Below are 21331 nucleotides of genomic sequence, written 5' to 3' on the forward strand. Positions count from 1 at the left end.
GTACAAGCAACAATCCAGAATAAAATAAAATAAAACCAGGCAAACCAGAAAAAAGTAAGCCTACAGTTTCACGACGAGAAAAGACAAGACAGCAGGCTCCACCGAAGAGGAGCCCACATAACAGCAGCTGGGAAGGCGTTTCACTCTTCCGATTAAGATCGGGCAGTTTGCTACGGAGATGTGAAGGCAGCAGGGGCGATTTTAGCCCAGTTTTGGAGGTGAAAAAAAAAAAAAAAAAAAAGTATAGATACCCCGCCCCCCCCCCCCCCCCTTCCAAAATGGTTTGTTCCAGCTCAGCTCTCCTCTACTCGCTCTAGCGCCGTTGCTGCCAGAGCGATGTTGGCTGAGACGGAGCAGAGCGGAGGTGGAATTGCCTGGCTTAAAACAGGACATATTAGCTGCATTTAGCCTTCAGTTACTCTTTATATAGTTAGGTAGGAGTCAGACCATGTTTCTTTTTAACTGAAAAACATTACACCAGGTAACCTGCTGTGTTGAAAACGTGTTTTCCGACAATGTTTGCTCTGTAGTAAAATTAGCGATATTTGACTGCCCTGTTGATCTCATTGAAATGTATACAGCCTATTTAAAATCTAAAACTTAACATTGTCCGTAGCCTGCTGTTGTTACCACTGTCCTGTTTGAAATATAATGAGAGAAACTGGTTATTTTGTCATATGTGCCGATATTGAACCCAAGGTACTAACTAGCTAACTGACTGGATGCCCATTAACCTTATAACTCCGTGTGTGTGTGTGTGTGTGTGTGTGTGTGTGTACAGATTGTCAGTCCAAAGAGGGAGAGAGGAAAGAGGGGAACATGAGGACAAAGTACAAGATCAGGAAGTACCAGGTAAGTAAACAGACAGGGAGTACTAACAGGCAAAACAGGAACTGTTAAACTGGCAAAGAAAAAGAAAGTCAAACAACTAATTTTACTCATACGATCTGGAAGTTGTGTTCTCCCTATATTAAAGCTGCTATACAGAATCTGCAAAACAAACTGGGTTGTCAGCCCTGGCACTGCATTACCATATTGAGCTTCAGTCAGAGGAAGTCACGGTTGCCAAAGACTTTTTGAAGCTCAAGAGTGAAGCTGGTGCCATTCCAGATATGTTAACATTGTACAATCTTCTGGATAATCAGATCTTCCCCAAACTGAAAACTGTTATTCAGGTTGCCCTAACAAACCCAGTTAGCAGCTGTAGCTGTGAAAGGTCTTTTAGTGTCTTGAGTCAGCTCCATACCTGGCTGAGAAGGACCATGGGTCAAAGCAGACTCCAGCACCTGGCTGTGATGTCAATTGAGAAAGAGATGCGTGAGAGACTTGACCACCAAAATGTGATAGACAGATTTACCAACCTCAAGGTGAGGCGACATAGGTTAAAAGAAAAGAAAAAATCTGCAGAGCCATAGTAGTATCTGCAGTAAAGATCTTTTCATACATTGTACCAAAGGCCAAGGTGTCTCCATTTTCTAATAATATTTAAGTAAATCATAAGTAGACTTATGATTTAAGTAAACTTATGATTTAATAAAGAAATTTGCAGACTTGCACAGAGAGGGTAAAATTATGATGACTGATAATGGAGATGAAGACAACAGACGATGAGGACAGGGAGGAAGAGGGGTTTAAATGCACCAAGGAGACAGTCAGAGAGAACTCGGGACAACTGGAGGCGTTTAGGGATGCAGGGACTAGGGATGGGTACCGGTATCCGGTGCCATCATGGCACCGGTTCTGACATAAACGGTAGTAACCAGACCGAAAAGCAGCGCGCATTTCGGTGCTTTATTTCGGTGCTTTATTTCGGTGCTTTTTTTTCCTGAGCTGTGATACACTTTCTTCTTCCTTACATTTCTATTGGCGGTTGGCAAACAACTGAAAGGTGCATTACCGCCACCAACTGGTATGGAATGATACACTTTAGATTCTAGCCAATCATTTTACGTTTCGAGGATAGTAGGCGGGTCCAGGTACGTACGTTCTTTTAGAGCAGAGCTACAGATTAAAAATGCCCAAGGCAAAGCGGTCAAAAGTCTGGCTGTACTTCACAGCAAAAGATGCAAACTCAGCAGCCTGCAACAAGTGCTTTAAGCTGATACTGTCAAAGGAGGTCACACTTTAAATCCGATGAACCTAGCCCTGCCAGTGTAGCAGAAATGATGATGGCAGCAGCAGCCGTTCTTCTCTGCGTGAGTAGCTTAATGTTGTTCGTGTGTAATTTACGTTGAGTAAGCTAACCGCGTTATTAAATCAATGCATGTAACGTGAACTAGCAAACACCATCATAGCTACATGCGGCTGTCTTCTTGTTTGATGGCAGATACTCCCTTCACCCTGGCCAAAAAGGCTAAAATGACCGAAGAAAAAGTGGAAAACAGCTAAACATGAGAGGTTTTTGGACAAAGTTTGTGTTTTTTCCATTGTTTAAGCACTGCTTCCAGCCCAGAGTAATACCATATATGCCCTATACCTGCAGAAAAGACTAACATTGTTATCTTTTTACAAAAAAACAGCTGAACATGAGAGGTTTTTGGACCAATTTTGTGTTTTCCATTCTTTAAGCACCGGTTTGGGCACCGTTTAAGCACCGGCACCGTTCCAAAAGTACCGGTTTGGCACCGGTATCGGATAAAACCTAAACGATACCCATCCCTAGCAGGGACTGACAGAGACGGGGAAGAAGTCTCATCGTGATGAGTAAAGTTTACCTTGCCTGGATGGACAGCTCTCTGGGTGCTCAGCACCCCCAAATCTCTGATCCTAGAATCGCCCCTGGCAGCAATAAAACCCTAAAACAACAGATAAATATAACCTTAGCCTCCGCTAATTGTGAATGCTAATAAAAGTAGTTTTAACGGCTTACCCCAGGACCGGAGGCGCTGGTGGAGATAACTCGAGCACCTCTCTCCACAACGGCGGAATAAAACATAAACTGCTGCGCTGTAGCTTTCATATGATCTACTCGCTTGCTGATCAATCTGTTGTGGTGTGCCAGCATTGACTGCTGCTTTTTGCCAAACGGATGGGAGGAATAAACCATATAACTTTATATGGACTGGCGCCACCCTGCAATCAATATGCAGGTCGGTTACCAATTAACCTAGTGGCGCAGCCAAGAGCGAGCGCAGTAGAGCGAGCGAGGGAGAGAGAGAAAAAGAAAGGCGAGTAGCCCATCTGGCTACACTTACATACAAATTAAATGCAACTAAATCCGATTAAATTTGTATCACTGTTGACTTAAAAGATTTCTAGTCCAACAACACAATAAACAATATAAAAAGTGTATGTAAATATGAAGACAAAATAATAATGAAAAACACTTCTTGTAAAGCGTTAAATCAGCGTAACGATTATTTTTAAACGCAAAAAATTGATCAGCCAACATACTGGAAACAAAACAACAAACAGCCACTACTGTAGCTGGTGTTATTTAATGTTTTAAATGTTTTCAAATCAACATTTCATATTTTTATTTTATATATGTATCTGTTATAACATTTAAACTTTAATAACTTTACAACGAATAAAAGCCTCAGATGTAATCCTTTTGAAACTACGTTCACATAACTTTGTATTGCAATTTACATTAATGATATCGGCTGTTGAAGCTAAAGGTGTCGCTCTGCACTGTCGGGTTATTAACCCCTCCACTGCCACGCAGTTTTCTGCTGCTTTTAATCAGCCCTGTGGCCCTTCTGACTTTGTCTGCTCTGATACAGAAGACCTTAATTCCTGGTTTTATTCTTGCTGTCAAACTATCTTGGAATCTGTGGCTCTAGATGTCATTTCAAACTCTAAGACTGCTGGAATTGCTACTAGAACTCTGCCAAAGAGGCAAAAAGGGAATACTTTGCAAATATTATTTCTTCCAACAGTCATAACCCTCTTGTGTTATTTAAAACCATTGAGGCTGTTCTTAATACTCCATTGAATGTCTGTTTGGAAGTTTCTGCTAATATGTGCAATAATTTTCTGAGCTTTTTTATAGTAAAGGATGTCACCACCAGGGCTCTCATACAGCTTCTGACTGTTTTTACTCAGTTTGAGCTTGTGACTCTCTCGATTTTAGGGGATGTGGTTCATCATATTAGGCCTGGCAAATAGAACTTTCTGTCAGCCTTCTCAGTTTTGTATCATCTTCTGCTCAGAATGCAACATTTTGATTATTTATTTATGATAAAATTAAAAAAATATTTCCCCAAAAGTTTACATAATGAATGACATACGACACAAAAGCAAATGTACTAACTCATATCACCATCAATGAAAATAAGTTGGGGGTTTTATATTATTATTTTACAATAATTTTAGTTCAAAGTAATTCAGAGAGTGCTGTCAGGGAACATGTTAACTATCAGAAAGGAGCGGTCAACAGGCAATTAGCCCACTTTAAAGTCCAGAAAGAGTAATTTATCATTTTTTTTAATATAATTAAAAAATGTAATGTAAAAAAATGTAAATCTTTCTATAACTGCTAAGATAGTTTACTCTCTTTTGGAAGTTGACTGCTTGCAGACTGTAGTTTTCTGGACAGAAGAGATCCATGTATGTGCTGATTTTTGATCATCCAATACTTTAATAAATACACCAAAAGATGAAGCGTTTTGACTGCTGGTTCCTAAAAGTGGATAAATGATCATGCTAACAATGGTGATAGCAAGACAATATAAAAGACCCGCCTTTAAAATATAACAACAAAAAACATAAATGTATAATTTTGCCAGTTAACTTTTATTTAACCTTTAGCAAACAGCCAAAAAAAGCATCTAGATTAAGAATTCTCCACCATTTATGACATGATTAGCTTATTATTATTATTATTATTATTATTATTATTTTTATTTTTTTCCTCCGCCTGTCCCATTTGGTTCTTTAGCCGTCAGAATTGTTGTCTGAAGACCAACAAGGATACCCAATGGATTTATTTTGCCAAATGGATCATCATGGCATTGCCGTATTGGTCCATTTGATCGACCTTTGTTTTTATTATTTATTTTATTTTCAGTTGTTACAGACGGGACAGACATGAGTGAGGGATAGGAAAGGGAGAAAGAAAGAGGAAGGAAAAGAAAAACAGAAGGGGAGAGGGACAGTGAGAAAAGGGGGGAAGAAAAAATATCTCCGGGATCACCTGTTGAGAGAAAAAGAATAGAAAACAAGCAAAAAAAACCAAAACAAAGCAACATACTATACACAACACCATCGCATTAATCTAGCTAAGTGTAAACAGCAGTAAATACTAAATATTGAATGTTGTTGTGCAGCACAGACAGCGCACAATGTGCTTTGAAGTAGCAGCCAAGAAAGGTGTGATTTAAGTCTACGAACAGTGAACACCCATGTGCACACCTGTGTGGATCGGCGCGCTTGTATTCAAATGGTTTCCCCATGTAATGGTCTGCTAGAGGATGTAGAGAGCCATAGCCCTGTCCCCCAGGGCATGAAGCAGGCATGGAGGAGATCCAGGCCCCAGACATCCAGAGGCCCCAGAGTGCAAGAGCCCAAGGAGGACCAGATTAGCTTATTATTACAGAATGTAGTCAAATTAACTTGTTGCCTCTCAAGTCTGCAGCCTCTCCTGTGAGACTGAGAAAGAAAGCAGCTTTACTTCTTGCTTTCTTTGACCAGTTGTTCCACTTCCTTCATGAAGCGCAGGCAGAGCTCATCCTGCCACGGCAGAGCAACACACTGAACCGCCACAGGTAGACCCTCACCACCAGTCACTGCCTGAACACAAAAACACACTCCTGTCACTTAATGCTCAGCAGCTGAACGCACCACAGTCTCCTTCATCCACCTACTGTAATAAAAAAAAAAAAAAACTATAAATATTGGGGCCGCAAAAGACTGATGTGGTTCAGTTCTTGGTTCTGTGTAAAGTCATGTTAAGTACATAGAATTGAAGTGAATGTTCAGAGTAATACATCACATTTTTAAATAACATTCCACAGAAAAAAAATGCATTAAATTGCATTTCTTAATTTAGCTATTACAAGATAAAACTGATACCCCCCCAAAAACCCATCTCCATAGAGACTGTGTCAGCTTCCAAAAAGACACAAAACAAACTAAAAACCAGCAACAAACAAGTTAAACATAAACAATCACAAAGAAAGAACAATTCAGTATCCACATCTGAACCAAAGAGTAAAACAGTGAAATGTGGATTATTAAATATTAGGTCTCTCTCCTCCAAGTCTCTGTTAGTACATGACTTAATAATTGATCAACAAATTGATTTACTCTGCCTTACAGAAATCTGGTTGCAGCAGAATGATTATGTTAGTTTAAATGAATCAACACCCCCGAGTCATTCTAACTACCAGAAATCTCGAAGCACAGGTCGAGGGGGCAGTGTGGCAGCAATTTTTCATACCAGTCTATTAATTAATGAAAGACCAAGACAGACTTTTAATTCATTTGAAAGCCTGATGCTTAACATTGTCCACCCCAGCTGTGAAACTCAGAAACCAGTCTTACTTGTTATCATCTATCGTCCACCTGGGCCTTTCACAGAGTTTCTGTCTGATTTCTCAGACTTTATATCTAATTTAGTTCTGAGCTCAGATAAAATAATTATTGTGGGTGATTTTAACATCCATGTAGATGCTAAAAATGACAGCCTCAACATGGCATTTAATCTGTTATTAGACTCAATTGGTTTCTCTCAAAATGTAAAAGAACCCACCCACCACTTTAATCACACTCTAGATCTTGTTTTAACATATGGCATAGAAACTGAACATTTAACAGTGTTTCCTGAAAACCCTCTCCTGTCTGATCATTTCCTGATAACATTTACATTTAGAATAATTGATTACACAGCAGTGGAGAGTAGACTTTATCAAAGTAGATGTCTTTCTGAAAGTGCTGTAACTAAGTTTAAGAATATAATCCACCCACTGTTACCATCGTCAATGCCCTGTACCAACACAGAGCAGAGCAGCTATCTGAATGCTACCCCAACAGAGGTCGATTATCTTGTTAATAATTTCACCTCCTCACTACGTATGACTCTGGATACTGTAGCTCCTGTGAAAACTAAGGTCTCTAATCAGAAGTACCTGACTCCGTGGTATAATTCTCAAACACGTAGCCTAAAGCAGATGACTCGTAATCTGGAGAGGAAATGGCGTGTCACAAATTTAGAGGATCATCATTTAGCCTGGAGAAATAGTTTGTTGCTTTATAAGAAAGCCCTCCGCAAAGCCAGAACATCTTACTATTCGTCACTGATTGAAGAAAATAAGAACAACCCCAGGTTTCTCTTCAGCACTGTAGCCAGGCTGACAAAAAGTCAGAGCTCTTGTGAGCCAACCATCCCTTTAACGTTAACTAGTAATGACTTCATGAACTTCTTCACAAATAAAATTTTTATCATTAGAGAAAAAATTACCAATAATCATCCCACAGATGTAATATTATCTACAGCTACTTTTAGTACCATTGATATTCATTTAGACTCTTTTTCTCCAATTGATCTTTCTGATCTAACTTCAATAATTACTTCCTCCAAACCATCAACGTGTCTTTTAGACCCCATTCCTACAAAACTGCTCAAAGAAGTCCTGCCATTAATTAATTCTTCGATCTTAAATATGATCAACCTATCTCTAATAATCGGCTATGTACCACAGGCCTTCAAGCTGGCTGTAGTTAAACCTTTACTCAAAAAGCCATCTCTAGACCCAGCAGTCTTAGCTAATTATAGGCCAATCTCCAACCTTACTTTCATATCAAAAATCCTTGAAATAGTAGTTGTCAAACAGCTAACAGATCATCTGCAGAGGAATGGTTTATTTGAAGAGTTTCAGTCAGGTTTCAGAGCTCATCACAGCACAGAAACAGCTTTAGTGAAGGTTACAAATGATCTTCTTATGGCCTCTGACAGTGGACTCATCTCTGTACTTGTCCTGCTAGACCTTAGTGCAGCATTCGATACTGTTGACCATAATATCCTATTAGAGCGATTAGAACATGCTGTAGGTATTACAGGTACTGCACTGCAGTGGTTTGTATCATATCTATCTAATAGACTCCAATTTGTGCATGTAAATGGAGAGTCCTCTTCACACACTGAGGTTAATTATGGAGTTCCACAGGGTTCAGTGCTAGGACCAATTCTGTTTACATTATACATGCTTCCCCTAGGCAGCATCATTAGAAGACATAGCATACATTTTCACTGCTATGCAGATGACACCCAGCTCTATCTGTCCATGACGCCAGATAACACACACCAATTAGTTAAACTGCAGGAATGTCTTAAAGACATAAAGACCTGGATGGCCGCTAACTTTCTGCTTCTTAATTCAGATAAAACTGAGGTTATTGTGCTCGGCGCTGAAAAGCTTAGAAATATGGTATCTAACCAGATTCTTACTCTGGATGGCCTTACCTTGGCCTCCAGTAACACTGTGAGGAACCTTGGAGTCATTTTTGACCAGGATATGTCCTTCAACACACATATTAAACAAATATGTAAGACTGCGTTCTTCCATTTGCGCAACATCTCTAAAATTAGAAATATCCTGTCACAGAGTGACGCTGAAAAACTAGTTCATGCATTTATTACTTCCAGGCTGGACGACTGTAATTCATTATTATCAGGATGTCCAAAAAACTCGCTGAAAAGCCTTCAGCTAATCCAAAATGCTGCAGCAAGAGTCCTGACAGGGACTAGAAAGAGAGAGCAGATTTCTCCTGTTTTGGCTTCCCTTCACTGGCTTCTCGTTAAATGGTAAAAATGGTAAATGGCCTGTATTTGTATAGCGCTTTACTCGTCCCTAAGGACTCCAAAGCGCTTTACACATCCAGTCATCCACACACTGGTGATGGTAAGCTACATTGTAGCCACAGCCACCCTGGGGCGCACTGACAGAGGCGAGGCTGCCGGACACTGGCGCCACCGGGCCCTCTGACCACCACCAGTAAGCAACTGGTGGAAGTGTCTTGCCCAAGGACACAACGACCGAGACTGTCCGAGCCGGGGCTCGCACCAGCAATCTTCCGATTACAAGGCGACCTCCCAACTCTTGAGCCACGATCGCAACATTAAGACAACATTAAGATATAATAGAACCATACCAAATATAAAAACATCTATTTATAAATAGAAAAACTCACAATAAAGAAAATTACCCTTAAATTAGAGGGAGGGTGCAGTAGAGTAAGAATACAGTGAGTAACAGCGCTGAGAGCAGTGCATTGAAATAATAAAAAAGAACAATAAAATATCGATAACCAAATCCAGAATTGAATTCAAAATCCTGCTCCTCACATACAAGGTCTTAAATAATCAACCCCATCTTATCTTAATGACCTTGTAGTACCATATCACCCTATTAGAGCACTTCGCTCTCGCTCTGCAGGCCTACTTGTTGTTCCTAGAGTATTTAAAAGTAGAATGGGAGGGAGAGCCTTCAGTTTTCAGGCCCCTCTTCTGTGGAACCAGCTTCCAGTTTGGATTCAGGAGACAGACACTATCTCTACTTTTAAGATTAGGCTTAAAACTTTCCTTTTTGCTAAAGCATATAGTTAGTGCTGGACCAGGTGACCCTGAATCCTCCCTTAGTTAAGCTGCAATAGACGTAGGCTGCCGGGGGATTCCCATGATGCATTGAGTTTTTCCTTTCCAGTCACCTTTCTCACTCACTATGTATTAATAGACCTCTCTGCATTGAATCATATCCGTTATTAATCTCTGTCTCTTCCACAGCATGTCTTTTATCCTGTCTTCCTTCTCTCACCCCAACCGGTCGCAGCAGATGGCCCCGCCCCTCCCTGAGCCTGGTTCTGCCGGAGGTTTCGTCCTGTTAAAAGGGAGTTTTTCCTTCCCACTGTCGCCAAAGTGCTTGCTCATAGGGGGTCATATGATTGTTGGGTTTTTCTCTGTATCTATGAAGCGCCTTGAGGCGACTTTTGTTGTGATTTGGCGCTATATAAATAAAATTCAATTGAATTGAATTGAAAATTAGATTCAAGCAAGTAATGTTTATTATTACTTCAACATGCACAGATGAGTAATATGGAACATCAAACGATGAGCTCTATAGCCCGAGACAGATGTGCTACAGCAGCTGATTGAAACCACATTAAAGTACACTGACGCACATTCACAAGTATTCAAAAAAAATCTATATTTTAGACTTTACATCAGGGTCTCCTGACTTGTTGTTGCTGCATGAAAAGCTAGCCTGACACTGAGTCTAAGACAACAGATTTATGTGTATGCACGTACATCTGTGATCTCACGTATTGTCAAAGTGCATGCAACTGAATTTGTGTAGATCCACCAGTAATAAGTAATGGTGTTGGAGCACAGCTCATGTGCTGAAAACCGTGTGCTGTTCATGATCCTGGAATTATAACTGTTTAAGTGGAGTGTGATAAAACTTTAAAAGCACACTTTTACTTAATAAATTTTATCAACATAAATAAATTGTTTAGTATGATGTCCATCAAAGGTCTGATTCTTCTGAGGATCAGTGCTGTCCTCCTGCCTGTTTCTCCATTTTTTTGGCCGTTTCCCTTTGAAAACTATTGCACAGGCTGAAACTGAAGAGCTGGAAGCAGTTTTGTTGCCGCTGGCATTGTGTGACTCGTTTAGCTTGAAGGTTACAAGTCACCTCTGACTTCATTGAATAAATTTAGCATTAAGTGGTTTGGCAGTCAGTTCCTTGGAATGGTTAGTCTGATTGGCTATCGATCTTGCTTATCGGTTGCACTTGCACATGAGATACAATCAGCTGATTTCAATTCATATGCCGCAGGGAGAAAATAGTGACACAGTCTACAACGTGGATATAAACATTACTTTTATTTTAAATTGCAGAAAAGAACGAGCGTTAAGGTACCGTGAAAACGTTCAGAACAGAAACAACTGCAACAGTTTTTAATCTACTGCACAATATTTTAAGGCATTTATCTGCTATAAAAAGACAGGCCAGGAAAATCTCATTCACATTTTTCTGTATTTTATCCTCAGTTACTTTGACACAAAGGCATCTGCTGTGATGCTTACACCTCCAATAAAGTCTCACATGTGTCAGCTTTTTTTTTATACAATTATAAAAATAGGGATATGTACTGATAAATGATCAGAATTATAACATTTCTGGATATCTGAGTTAAAACTGAATCGACTGGAGTCAAAATCGATACGCAGCACTAATTTTATGGAGAAATACGAATGTAATGTAATGAGTTGTGTAACAAATTGGCTTCACCTGGGAATAATTAAGTAATGTACTGGATGGCCTGGCCTGACACAACGTGTTAGTAAATCTGGCTCTATGTTTTCAATCAGTCTTATCTCACTGGTACATGTTGCCTACCTCTTTGAAGAGTTTGTCCCACATGTCCTGATAACAGCCCTTATAGTGCTTGAGTTCCTCCTCATCCTTTGCGGTCACTGTGGAAACAGTGACTACACCCGCAGGAAAGTTTAGGAGATTGTAGAGTAACGTGTAGCTGCCAGCAGCTGAAAGTGTAGAAAACAAAAATAAAGAAACATAAACACCATTCTTAGCCTTTAAAAATGTTGTTGAATGTTGATGTTTAAAGTGTTCACATTTTAAAGATCTTTAAAGTCCTTAGATTACAGTTTTTAAAAACAAAGTGATAGATACAGAAACTAAGTTGTCTGTCATACTGAGTGACTCATACTTGAAATTTTGCCACAGTATAAGAAGTTGTAGGCTGGTCCAGTCACAGGACACAGCAGCACATCAATGTTGCAGCTCCTCCAATGTGCTATTGTTTCTTGAATGTAGTCCTAAAGAAAACACAGGAAATCTCAATTTCATCTTCGCACTTTCATATGTGACCATGCATCATCAGCTGACAGTACCTCAACAGCAGCATGTTGCTTCCACAGCTCTGGAACAGATCTAAAAATGAAGCAGAACGTTTGGATATAATTCCTAGCACATGGAAATGTAACAAAGAAACTGAGATTCAAGCACAAATGAACAATTTCAAGGATACTTTCTCACCCAACTCCACAAAGAGCACCAAAGTTGGCAGAAACACGAGGAAACTGCCAAAAGAAGAAGATTGGTTTGATTAATTTTCAAACCAATCTCTAAATTAATATGTTTCGGTCACAGACTTAGAGGACTCACCACGGGTTTGAGCAAGAATGAAATGGTTTTCTTCAACCACTTGGGAAAGCCGTAAGGAAAAACCTGAGGCTTCAGAGAAGGGTCCACAGGTCCCCCTTCCCTAAAATGAAAGAGATCATTGGCACAGGAGAAAACAGTCTGTTCAGAGACACTGAAATGAGAATTACTGTAATGGTTTCAAAAAGAACCACAACCCCATGTTGTTCATAAAGACAATGGCAGCATGGTGATGTTTAGTGGTTAGAACTAAAAAGAAACAAAATCTCTAAATGTTAGATGATTTAAGTTTAGAAAACAAATGGTAATAACTGACTTATTAAATGGAACAACGCACAGTTTTTGTAGCAGGGTGGTAGCTCCATCTGCTAAAATACCCTTTATCAATAGTTCAGGGAAAATTTGATCCATCTTCAGTGGACAGTAAGGGACGAGCTAAAGACACAAATGACAGGATTAATGACCTATGACTCATATCACATACGTGGCTTGACAGTGATCATAGTGTGTGTGGTGACGTCTTACTGTGTGCCCTGCTTGCTCTAGCAGAGCTTTGACCTCTCTGACGCCTCGGGCCATGCTTGGAGATGGATGTGTGTAGCCATCGCTTTCAAAATAACCAATCCTTAGAGGTCTGGAGCTTCTGTATATCTAAGGGTCAATCATTTTTACTTCCTCAGTCAATTAAACATAATCAGTTTGCAAAGGTTAAGATTACAGCCTGTAAAGTTAGTTCTGTATCTCAGGAGATTAATAACAGGTGAGGTTAGAGTTAGGGGTGCAACGATACTCATATCGATATTGAACCGTTCGATACAGTGCTTTTGGTTTGGTACGCATATGTATCGAACAATACAAAATTTTTAATTTATTTTATCAACTTTCCTTCTGATGATGCTGTCTGTGTTGAGCGCTCAGTGGATCTGCACTCAACAGTGCAGCCTAGGCGGGGTAGTCGAACGCAGATTCAATGAGCGCAGGGCAAGCTAGCGAGACAGAAGTTAAGCTCTACTTGCAACATTGCAAATTGAACCTCCCCCACCCTCATTCAGATCTGGCCTTTGGAACTATTTTGGTTTTCATGTGACGTATGACCCTGAAGGTAAGCGCTTCATGGACTAAAGTAAAACAGTATGTTGCACTAGTGGGAACACAACGAATATGACTGCACATTTACTCCGACATCATCCTAGTGCAAAGACAAGTGGAAGCAGACAAAAACAACAAGCACGCATGCTACAAACTTTACCCGAGTCATTTAGACAGCCGTTAGCACATGATTCTCCTTATGGGGACCTGATATGTTTAATATGCTGCTGAGAATATAGCCCAGAAGACGCGTATAGTATAGCTTTTATTTTGGAAAGAGCCATTTCTCTGTAATAAACTCTCTTTTCCAAAGATGAGTGATTCCTCAATCAGATACAGGGCTCGCAAAATCGCTAGCCCGACGTCCCGGGGCTAGCAATTTTTTCCAGTCGGGCTACCAAAATCTATCTCTGCCCTGCCCGTCGGGCTATCGTAGGAAGGAAAAATATATGTCAATGCTTTTGCATTCTTTCAGAAATGTAGCTGGGTAATTATGTCATTGGCATCGGTGAGCCACTGTCAATATGTGACATAAAGAAATCGCGTTTGAATTTGCGCTTGTTTTTCGCTTTCACTTTGCAATCGCTCGAACTGTTTTATAGAGAGCGACAGTACTGATTGGTGAGTGACGATAATTTGCGCACCAATTCCTCTGACATCGTCTTATCAATCGTTAGCTTACCATGCAAACATGACAAGTGAAATTTCCCGCAGCTTAAACATGTGAGAGGTTGATTGCGCAGAGAATCGCTGAGCGTTATGTGAGTGCGTGTGTAAAAGCAGCAGGATATATATTTTAGTTCTGCTGAGCCAAATAAGACAGGTCAGGGTGAAGAAGTGACAGCCAAAGAAAAGCTTACCACAAAACGGAAAAGTTATGACAAATCAGACTATAAGGCAAAAAGAAAGTGCAGCTTTATGGTTTCATGGACAAAAGAATTTCTGTGGCTGCAATATGACAAGCTATATAACCAGGGCTGCACATAAGCGGTCCGCAGGTGCGCATTCACTGTCAAAATAAAAAACGCGCACAAGATAAGAAGTTGCAGCGCGTGTTTGCGTACATAAGATTTTCTGGAGGAGGACAGACATGTGTTTAGAACTCTTAAAGATGTCGAAGAAGCAAGCTCCTTTAAGCAATTACTTTGGTGTTCCTCCACCTCCAAAGAAATGTCAGAAGGAGTCCGAACCGCAAAAGAAGCACGTATTCTCGGAAAAGTGGTTGCAGGAGGTGAGCTGGCTTCAAACAAATGATGAATGCACAGACATGTGGTGCAGAATGTGCCGTGAAAATCCCACTTTAGCGGACAAAAACACTGCCTTTTATATGGACGCAAACTCGCGTTGCAACTTCTTATCTGGTGCACGTCTTTTATTTTGACAGCGAATGCGGACCACTTATGTGCACCCGTGTAAATAATATAATTTTCTGTCGGGTGTGTTGTTGGTTTTCCCTCGATTTCTGAGTCGACAAGCGCCTTTGTTACTGGGACCAGTAATGTTAGAACCCATGAGAAATGCAAGAAATGCATTATTGCTCAGTCTGCAATATCTTTCCCAGAACAAAAACCAATTGCAAATAACATACTAAAAATAAACCTGAAAATCAGTTTAAAACAGCGTACTATGTTGCAAAGAGTGAGCTACCACTGGCACAATTTAGCAGTCTTTGCAAACTTCAAAAAGCAAATGGCCTCGATCTTGGTTCCACTTGCCTCTTACCTGTGTGTTGGAAAGGCTGTCAGCTGTGTGGGGGAGCCCCCTTGTGGTGAGAGAGCACAGTTGCACTATTGAGCACATGTTCCAGTGATCAGAGTTGGAGCTAACACATAGCAAGATCCACCTGGCAGACTGACTCAGCAGGGGATGTCTACACACGTTGTGAGTTGTGTGCGTCACTAAAGAACTGTGAGTAGACGTGGAGCCCTGCCTGGAAAGGACAGTTTTAGCCTTTTATGCCAATTAGACATTTAGTGGATGTAGAAGTGTAATGTGTATCGACCTGTTCGCTATGTGGCTAGTTCATGCTACTAAAGCTACCTGTTATGCTACATACCTGCTAGCTGTAAGCTAAACGATTTGGTGTTTGTGATATATTGTTGTTGGGTGTATTGGCAATCAATGTCATGTACTGTAAGGGTTTGGGAGTAGTGTATGAAACCCGTGCATGTAGATGTTCATATAGGAATTCCCATTTGTAGTTCTGGTTAGATTCGAAGAACGCTAATGAATCATAATTCATGACTTACATGTTTATTACATTCAGTATTCTGTATATGTTCTGTTCACAGACCACACACCCACACCCCTCACCACTCTGTAAGCCCGCGGTTGCATTACTGTGTTGCTGTACTGTGCTGTTAAGCGGAGGAATCACAGTAAAGACAGTATAACCTTTATCTGTGCGTCCTGTGTGTTCTGACCGACACCCCAAGGTGAACGCCACTGCTAATCAGCCAACGCCTATACAGTCCTGGGTTCAACCCAAATTAACACCGTGACTTCAGTGGAAATTTCAAATTCAGGATCTGACACAGACTGATTCATGTTCTACACAGTTCTTACAAGTTCATAGAAATTTCTGTTCAATTAGAACCAAGTATTTGAGTTGATGATTGTAATTTTTATACAATGTTGTAATTTGTTTTTCAACAATTTTTTGATTAATGTTTTGTTTCCTTTACAATATTATACTTTAATGTATAGTATTGTAAAGGAAACAAAACAGGAAACAAAACATCAATCAAAAAATTGCTCTCTTTTTTATTCGGGCTACTTAAATTTATTTTGGGCTACCAAAAACTGAAGAGTCCCTGCCCGAAGGGCTACCAGGGAATTTATTTTTATTACATTTTTGTTTCAGCAACATTAAATTTAAAAACTGTACTTTTGCGTTAAAATATATATTTATAATTTTAATAAATGACAAATTAAAAAGGCATGAACATTTTTTTTTGTATCGAAAAAATATCGAACTGTGACACCAAAGTATCGAACTGAACCGAACCGTGAATTTTGTGTATCGTTGCACCCCTAGTAAGAGTAATATAAAGTGAAGCATTAGGACAACTGTGTATTGGCTTAATTTGTAGCTTTTAAACAAAAGAATAATCATTAACAGATTATATGAGTCCCACAGTACAGGACACACCTCCATATTAAAAGGTAATGGTGGAACAGTGGGGTCCAAAGAAAACATGTGGTCACAAAGAAGTGCCTGCATGCACAGAGCCAGGCTGTCCACATCTCTTGCCATGGGTCCAGCAGATGACGGCACTAGTTTCATACGAAATATAAAGCAGTGACTCAAATATTTGAGACAGTTTCTGTTGGTGAAATATTGCTATAGAGTGGTTATGTAACTACATTTACTTTATATGTAAAGTATATATGTTTCTTACCTGACTTTTGCCCTCGATAAATTGGACGAACTCCCTGTAAACTAATCATTACCCAAAAGTGTTAATAAAGCTTAACTCAGCAATGTATAATAAATTTCCAAAAACTGACTGAATGAGACCCACCTGAGCCGGCCTGCAGTTGGTTTGAAACCACAGATTCCACAGAAGGATGCAGGAATACGGATACTGCCAGCTATATCAGTGCCTATACCAAGCAGGGAGCCCCCTCCCCCGATGAGAGCCCCCTCCCCACCAGATGAACCTCCAGAGGTCTTCTGGGGGTTATGAGGGTTCATAGTCTGCCCGTAGATAGGATTACTGCAGTCATAGCTGAATGTGGCCAAAGACATATGGGTAATGAGTCCTTGCATATTATGCACACTTGTAATGGGCAAAGACAACTAAATAAGTGGTCATAGTATTTAAATGTACTCCAGATTTATGTCAATCTCTGATAAAAGATTTACCTCAAAAGAGCTTGAGGCAAGTTGGTTTTCACAAAGGGAATAGCTCCTTGTTTCTTCAGGACTTGAACAAGCACACTGTCCTTTTCAACGGGCTGGTCCAGGTTAATGACCACACCACAAGAACAGTCATGATTCTTGTGTTGGAATAAAACAAAGACAATAATTGTACATCAAATACCTGAGCTATGATGCTCAAGAATACTATACTCAGTACTGTTTACACTGAGTAGGAGACGCTCTGTATCTCATTGTACATCTGTATAGTGACAATAAAAGCATTCTGCTCTAGTCTATAACATACTTACTTATACTGATGGGTACAGAAGAGGATTAGGACCAACGGAAAAAAAAGTGGGCACGTCTATTTTTTTTCTTCTTTTCCAGAATTCTGAGAAAAGTAGAAAAAAAAGACGTGCCCACTTTTTTTTCATTGGTCCTAATCCTCTTCCGTAGATGGGAAATACCTTAAATGCAATATTTTCTTTGATGCTAACTGGAACGCCGTACAAGAGACCATCCTTGTTGGAGCCAACAGTTGTCAGCTGGTCCAAACTCTCCAGCAAAACTTCAGTGCAGCAGTTCAGCTTTTTGTTTACAGCCAGAGTCTGTTGAAAGGAAACAAGCACAGACAGTTTCAGACAAACATACCAATCTTTGTAAGCCCTCTGTGGAATATTAAAGTCTTTTTGGAAACTCAAATATTTCTTTGGCACATGAATCTGGTTTGCTTTCATAAATATTATGACCAAATGTCTATAAACTTTAACCGAAGCAAAGACACAAGTGTAAGTAATAAGAAATACCTAGTTAGCTGAGAGTATACCTGAAGTAGAACACTGATACAAGACTGGAAAATGAAATTGATTATTTAGTGTAGACAGTCTCGGTTGTTGTGTCCTTGGGCAAGACACTTCACCTACTGCCTACTGGTGATGACATGTGTCATAAATATTTATGTAATTAATTTTTTCAGATTTTAATTAATTATTGCCACATTTAATTAATTATTTAATGGTGTATTTAATTAATTCATTATGGCAGTCCTGGCGTTCCATACTATAGCTGCATTCACCAGTGTGTGAATGTGAGAGTGAATGAATAGTGGAATTGTAAAGCGCTTTGAGGGGTCCCGAAAAGCGCTATATAAATGCAATCCATTATTATTATTATTATTAGACATTAGCTTTTGCTCTATTTTATCCATTATGTAAGCTCTGTGTTATGTTAGGTCAGGGGTGGGCAACTCCAGGTCTCGAGGGCCGGTGTCCGGCAGGTTTCAGATCTCACCCTGGGTCAACACACCTGAATCACATGATTAGTTCAATACCAGGCCTCTGGAGAACTTCAGGACATGTTGAGGAAGTCATTTAGCCATTTGAATCAGCTGTGTTGGATCAAGGACATGTCTAAAACCTGCAGGACACTGACCCTCGAGGCCTGGAGTCACCCACTCCTGTGTTAGGCAGTGAACCTTTGCGTCATGCTGAACACTGAACCTTTTCCATGTAAGAGTAAAACACATCCTCAGGGGTAAGTGAGCCTTCCTTCAGTTGCTTTGTCACTTCAGATAAAGACAGGGCCAGGATAAAAGAAGAGTCAGTGGTTGGATGCTAGAAGACACACAAAGAACCATGTCAGACAAAAGCTGCAACAAAGAACTAAAACTGTATGGATCTACAGAATCAAGATTCTTTATTTGCCAGTGTTGCATCTCCCTACCAAATTTAATAAAAGACAGCTTGCTAATAATGAAATAAACAGCAATGAAGACATATAGAAGGAAAAACCCATCGTAAATTGTGTAGACAACAATGTGAATAGAACCAGAACAGGCTCAATAAAACTGACTTTTGTATGGACCTATCAGAGGGATGAATTGCTCAAAAGCATTTTGAGTAACTCATTGCATTTAGGTATGGAAGCATGTTCAAGATGACCTGCTCAAAATTGTGAAGAAACGTGATTTATGTGACTAAACGTGGCATGACTGTCAGTGCCAGATGTTCCGATCTCAGTATTTTAAACGCTACTGATCTACTGAAGTTTTGAAAATGCCTTGTTGATGTTGATATACATATACTCAAGAAAGAAAAGTAGCTTCTGCAAGGGTTTCCTTAGAATAACAGAAAAACCATATTTACTTCTAAAGAAAAAAACAAATACCTGACTGTATTAATTTTCGGATGGCTGCTTTGCTACATTAGTGCAAGATAATGCACTAATGTAACAAAGTTCAAATCTTCTTCTTGGTGTTATTGAGTTCACTGTACTCTTCTTCTGTATCTGGTCTCTAAAGTCACCAGAATCGAATCAAATAGAGGACCTTTTGTCATGGTCCGCGGCTCGGTGTCCGAGGAGCTGATGGGATGCCCACGCCCACGGGTGTGGCTGTTAACTCCACACCTGCATCCCATCTCAGGCGATTATCAGGTGGACTATTTGATCCAGCCCAGCCAGCTACTCCACGCCAGTCCGTTAGTCGTCTCACAGCGGTAACGTACACACGTTCACGCGGTTGTGAAAACCCTCATTTACCTGAACAAACGCTAATCTTTTCCTTTGCGCTCAGGTAACAGCTCGGCGTGTTTTTGAGCCACCTGCCTGTCCACCTGCCCGTCTGGAGTTTGGATCGCCAGGTGTTGTGCCGGTACCAATCACCTCTACTTTCCTGGAGCTCCCCCGCGGACCCTCACCCCTCCCTCCGGCTCCCACGGCCCCGCTTTGACTGTAAGACTCATACTCTCCCCCACGTATGCTGCTATTTCCCCGCTCCCCAGTAACTCTCATCCTCTTTCTGTTGCAGCCTCCCACAGTCCCAATTACGGCGTTCCTGCGTAACTCATCCCCCGGTCCCTTGGTTTTTCTAGTTTCTCGCGTGTTTTCCTTTGACCCTTCCGGGACACCTTTAGTTGAAATAAAGTTTATTTTTCGTACTCCTGTCCGTGTTGTCTCTGCTTCTGGGTCCAGCTTGTGTACTGAACTTCGGTTCATGACACCTTTATGGTGTGTTGGAATAGGAGATTTACATTATAGATGTACAGCCAACAACTCACCAAAACTGTATGTTATTGTGTCAATTTGGATCAAAACTCTAAGAAAACAACTAGTTGAATCTCGGAAGAATTTGGGGGTGGGGGGAGGCTTTAAAAGAAAAGGCAATCTAACCCAGTAATAGCAAGGTGTTTCAAATAACTTCTCCACAGAGTGTAAATGCAAAAGACAATCTGGAAATAGCAGTAGATTATTATCGCTGTGTTTGTCCTGCTAAGTTTATTTTTTAATGCTTAAGGTAAGCCTGCTGACAACAAAAGCTGTCAGTGATCTGATAAATTATGTGGAAAACACCATCAGGTTCGAACTAAAAGCAGAAAATTCAATGTTTAACTTTCCCCCAAAAAACCCTAAATTAAGGCTGAACTCTCACCAACTCCTTGTATCGGAGCACCGCCTGCTCTCCCCGCTGCAAGCTGTCCTCTCTCCTGTTTTTGGCTCTCCTGATCTTTTCCTCTGCCTTTCGGTGGCTGCTGAACTTTTTCACCATCACAACCACGGATCCCACTGCACAGGCAACACCAGTGAGCAGAGCCGCCGTCTGACTGTCCATCTTCACTCCCTTGAGAAAATGCTGAATGTTCTGCAAGGCTTGCATCTTTGTCCTGTCACTGCAACTCCAGTTTTAAAAACGACAGGTCGGCCTTAGTCAGGCTTAATCAGCTACCATCTCTCACATGGACTTTTTAATGTCTACAGCAGGAGTGGGCGACTCCAAGCCTCGAAGGTGGGTGTCCTGCAGGTTTTAGATTTGTCATTGATCCAACCAGGCACGTGCAGAGGGGGGGGGGCTAGAGGGGCTTGAGCACCCGCCCCTTTCCTGATGGGTGCCCAAAGTGCCCTTTTGTTGAGGCAACTTTTTAAAAAAAATTATTTATTTATCTTTTTAATGTGTGTGTGCGTGCGGAGTCCTGTCTGTGCCCCTCAACAATAATATTTAACTATTAATCACAGTTTTGCTAAAGAAAAGGATCTGGCTTGCATCAGTCACATGATCACATTTAACCAATGATCGCCCTTGACGGCAGAACGCGCTGGTTACGAGCCGGGAACGAGCACGCGCATTTTTTGCGGTGCTGTAGGAGAAACACAAATTAACTCAGAGACACAGACTGATCCAACAAAACCAGTAAGTAGGTGTACAGCGTACACTGTAGTGTATAGCACCCAGGAGTATTAGCTTATTATGTACACG

At 40.6% G+C, this 21331-nt stretch overlaps 2 protein-coding genes and 1 long non-coding RNA gene across 4 annotated transcripts in view; 1 reads left to right on the forward strand and 2 right to left on the reverse strand.

The window, feature by feature from the left end:
- The window catches only part of LOC146490693 (vitamin D3 hydroxylase-associated protein-like), a 35439-nt gene extending 32447 nt beyond the window's left edge, over nt 1-2992 (reverse strand). Inside the window, exons 1-3 of one of the 2 annotated variants that reach the window (XM_085150169.1) lie at nt 2870-2992; nt 2715-2795; nt 1247-1290 (exon numbers count right to left, since the gene is read on the reverse strand). In XM_085150169.1, coding sequence (XP_085006295.1) covers nt 1247-1290; nt 2715-2795; nt 2870-2959 — 215 coding nt within the window. In that variant the 5' untranslated portion in view covers nt 2960-2992. Of the gene's footprint in view, nt 1-1246; nt 1291-2714; nt 2796-2869 lie in introns of those variants that run through there. The other variant, XM_085150172.1, reaches the window with a different exon arrangement.
- LOC146490694 (uncharacterized) lies at nt 297-12061 on the forward strand. Its single transcript, XR_014872209.1, has 3 exons — nt 297-481; nt 782-852; nt 9725-12061. It is a non-coding gene; the product is annotated as an uncharacterized LOC146490694 (long non-coding RNA).
- LOC146490695 (vitamin D3 hydroxylase-associated protein-like) lies at nt 5519-20840 on the reverse strand. The gene is made up of 15 exons (XM_085150184.1): nt 20510-20840; nt 18582-18695; nt 17550-17690; nt 17086-17219; nt 16742-16948; nt 16619-16659; nt 16369-16493; nt 12654-12779; nt 12466-12563; nt 12132-12231; nt 12003-12046; nt 11858-11897; nt 11674-11782; nt 11343-11488; nt 5519-5733 (listed from the first exon to the last, which is right to left on the reverse strand). Exons 1-15 carry the CDS (start codon nt 20732-20734, stop codon nt 5611-5613), a joined length of 1773 nt encoding a protein of 590 aa, XP_085006310.1. The 5' UTR covers nt 20735-20840; the 3' UTR covers nt 5519-5610.
- Between the last annotated feature and the right edge of the window lie 491 nt (nt 20841-21331).

This window comes from Neolamprologus multifasciatus, chromosome 23 (genome assembly GCF_963576455.1).
Source record: "Neolamprologus multifasciatus chromosome 23, fNeoMul1.2, whole genome shotgun sequence".
Taxonomy (NCBI): domain Eukaryota; kingdom Metazoa; phylum Chordata; class Actinopteri; order Cichliformes; family Cichlidae; genus Neolamprologus; species Neolamprologus multifasciatus.

Bases quoted from the DNA above. Each gene is read 5' to 3' on its own strand.
- LOC146490695 (XM_085150184.1), bottom strand. From the start codon at position 20,734: ATGCAAGCCTTGCAGAACATTCAGCATTTTCTCAAGGGAGTGAAGATG. The intron at 18,696-20,509 runs GTGAGAGTTCAG...TGTGTCTTCTAG, and splicing joins TGCTCCGATACAAGGAGTTG to CATCCAACCACTGACTCTTC. The intron at 16,494-16,618 runs GTAAGAAACATA...GTATGAAACTAG, and splicing joins TTATCGAGGGCAAAAGTCAG to TGCCGTCATCTGCTGGACCC.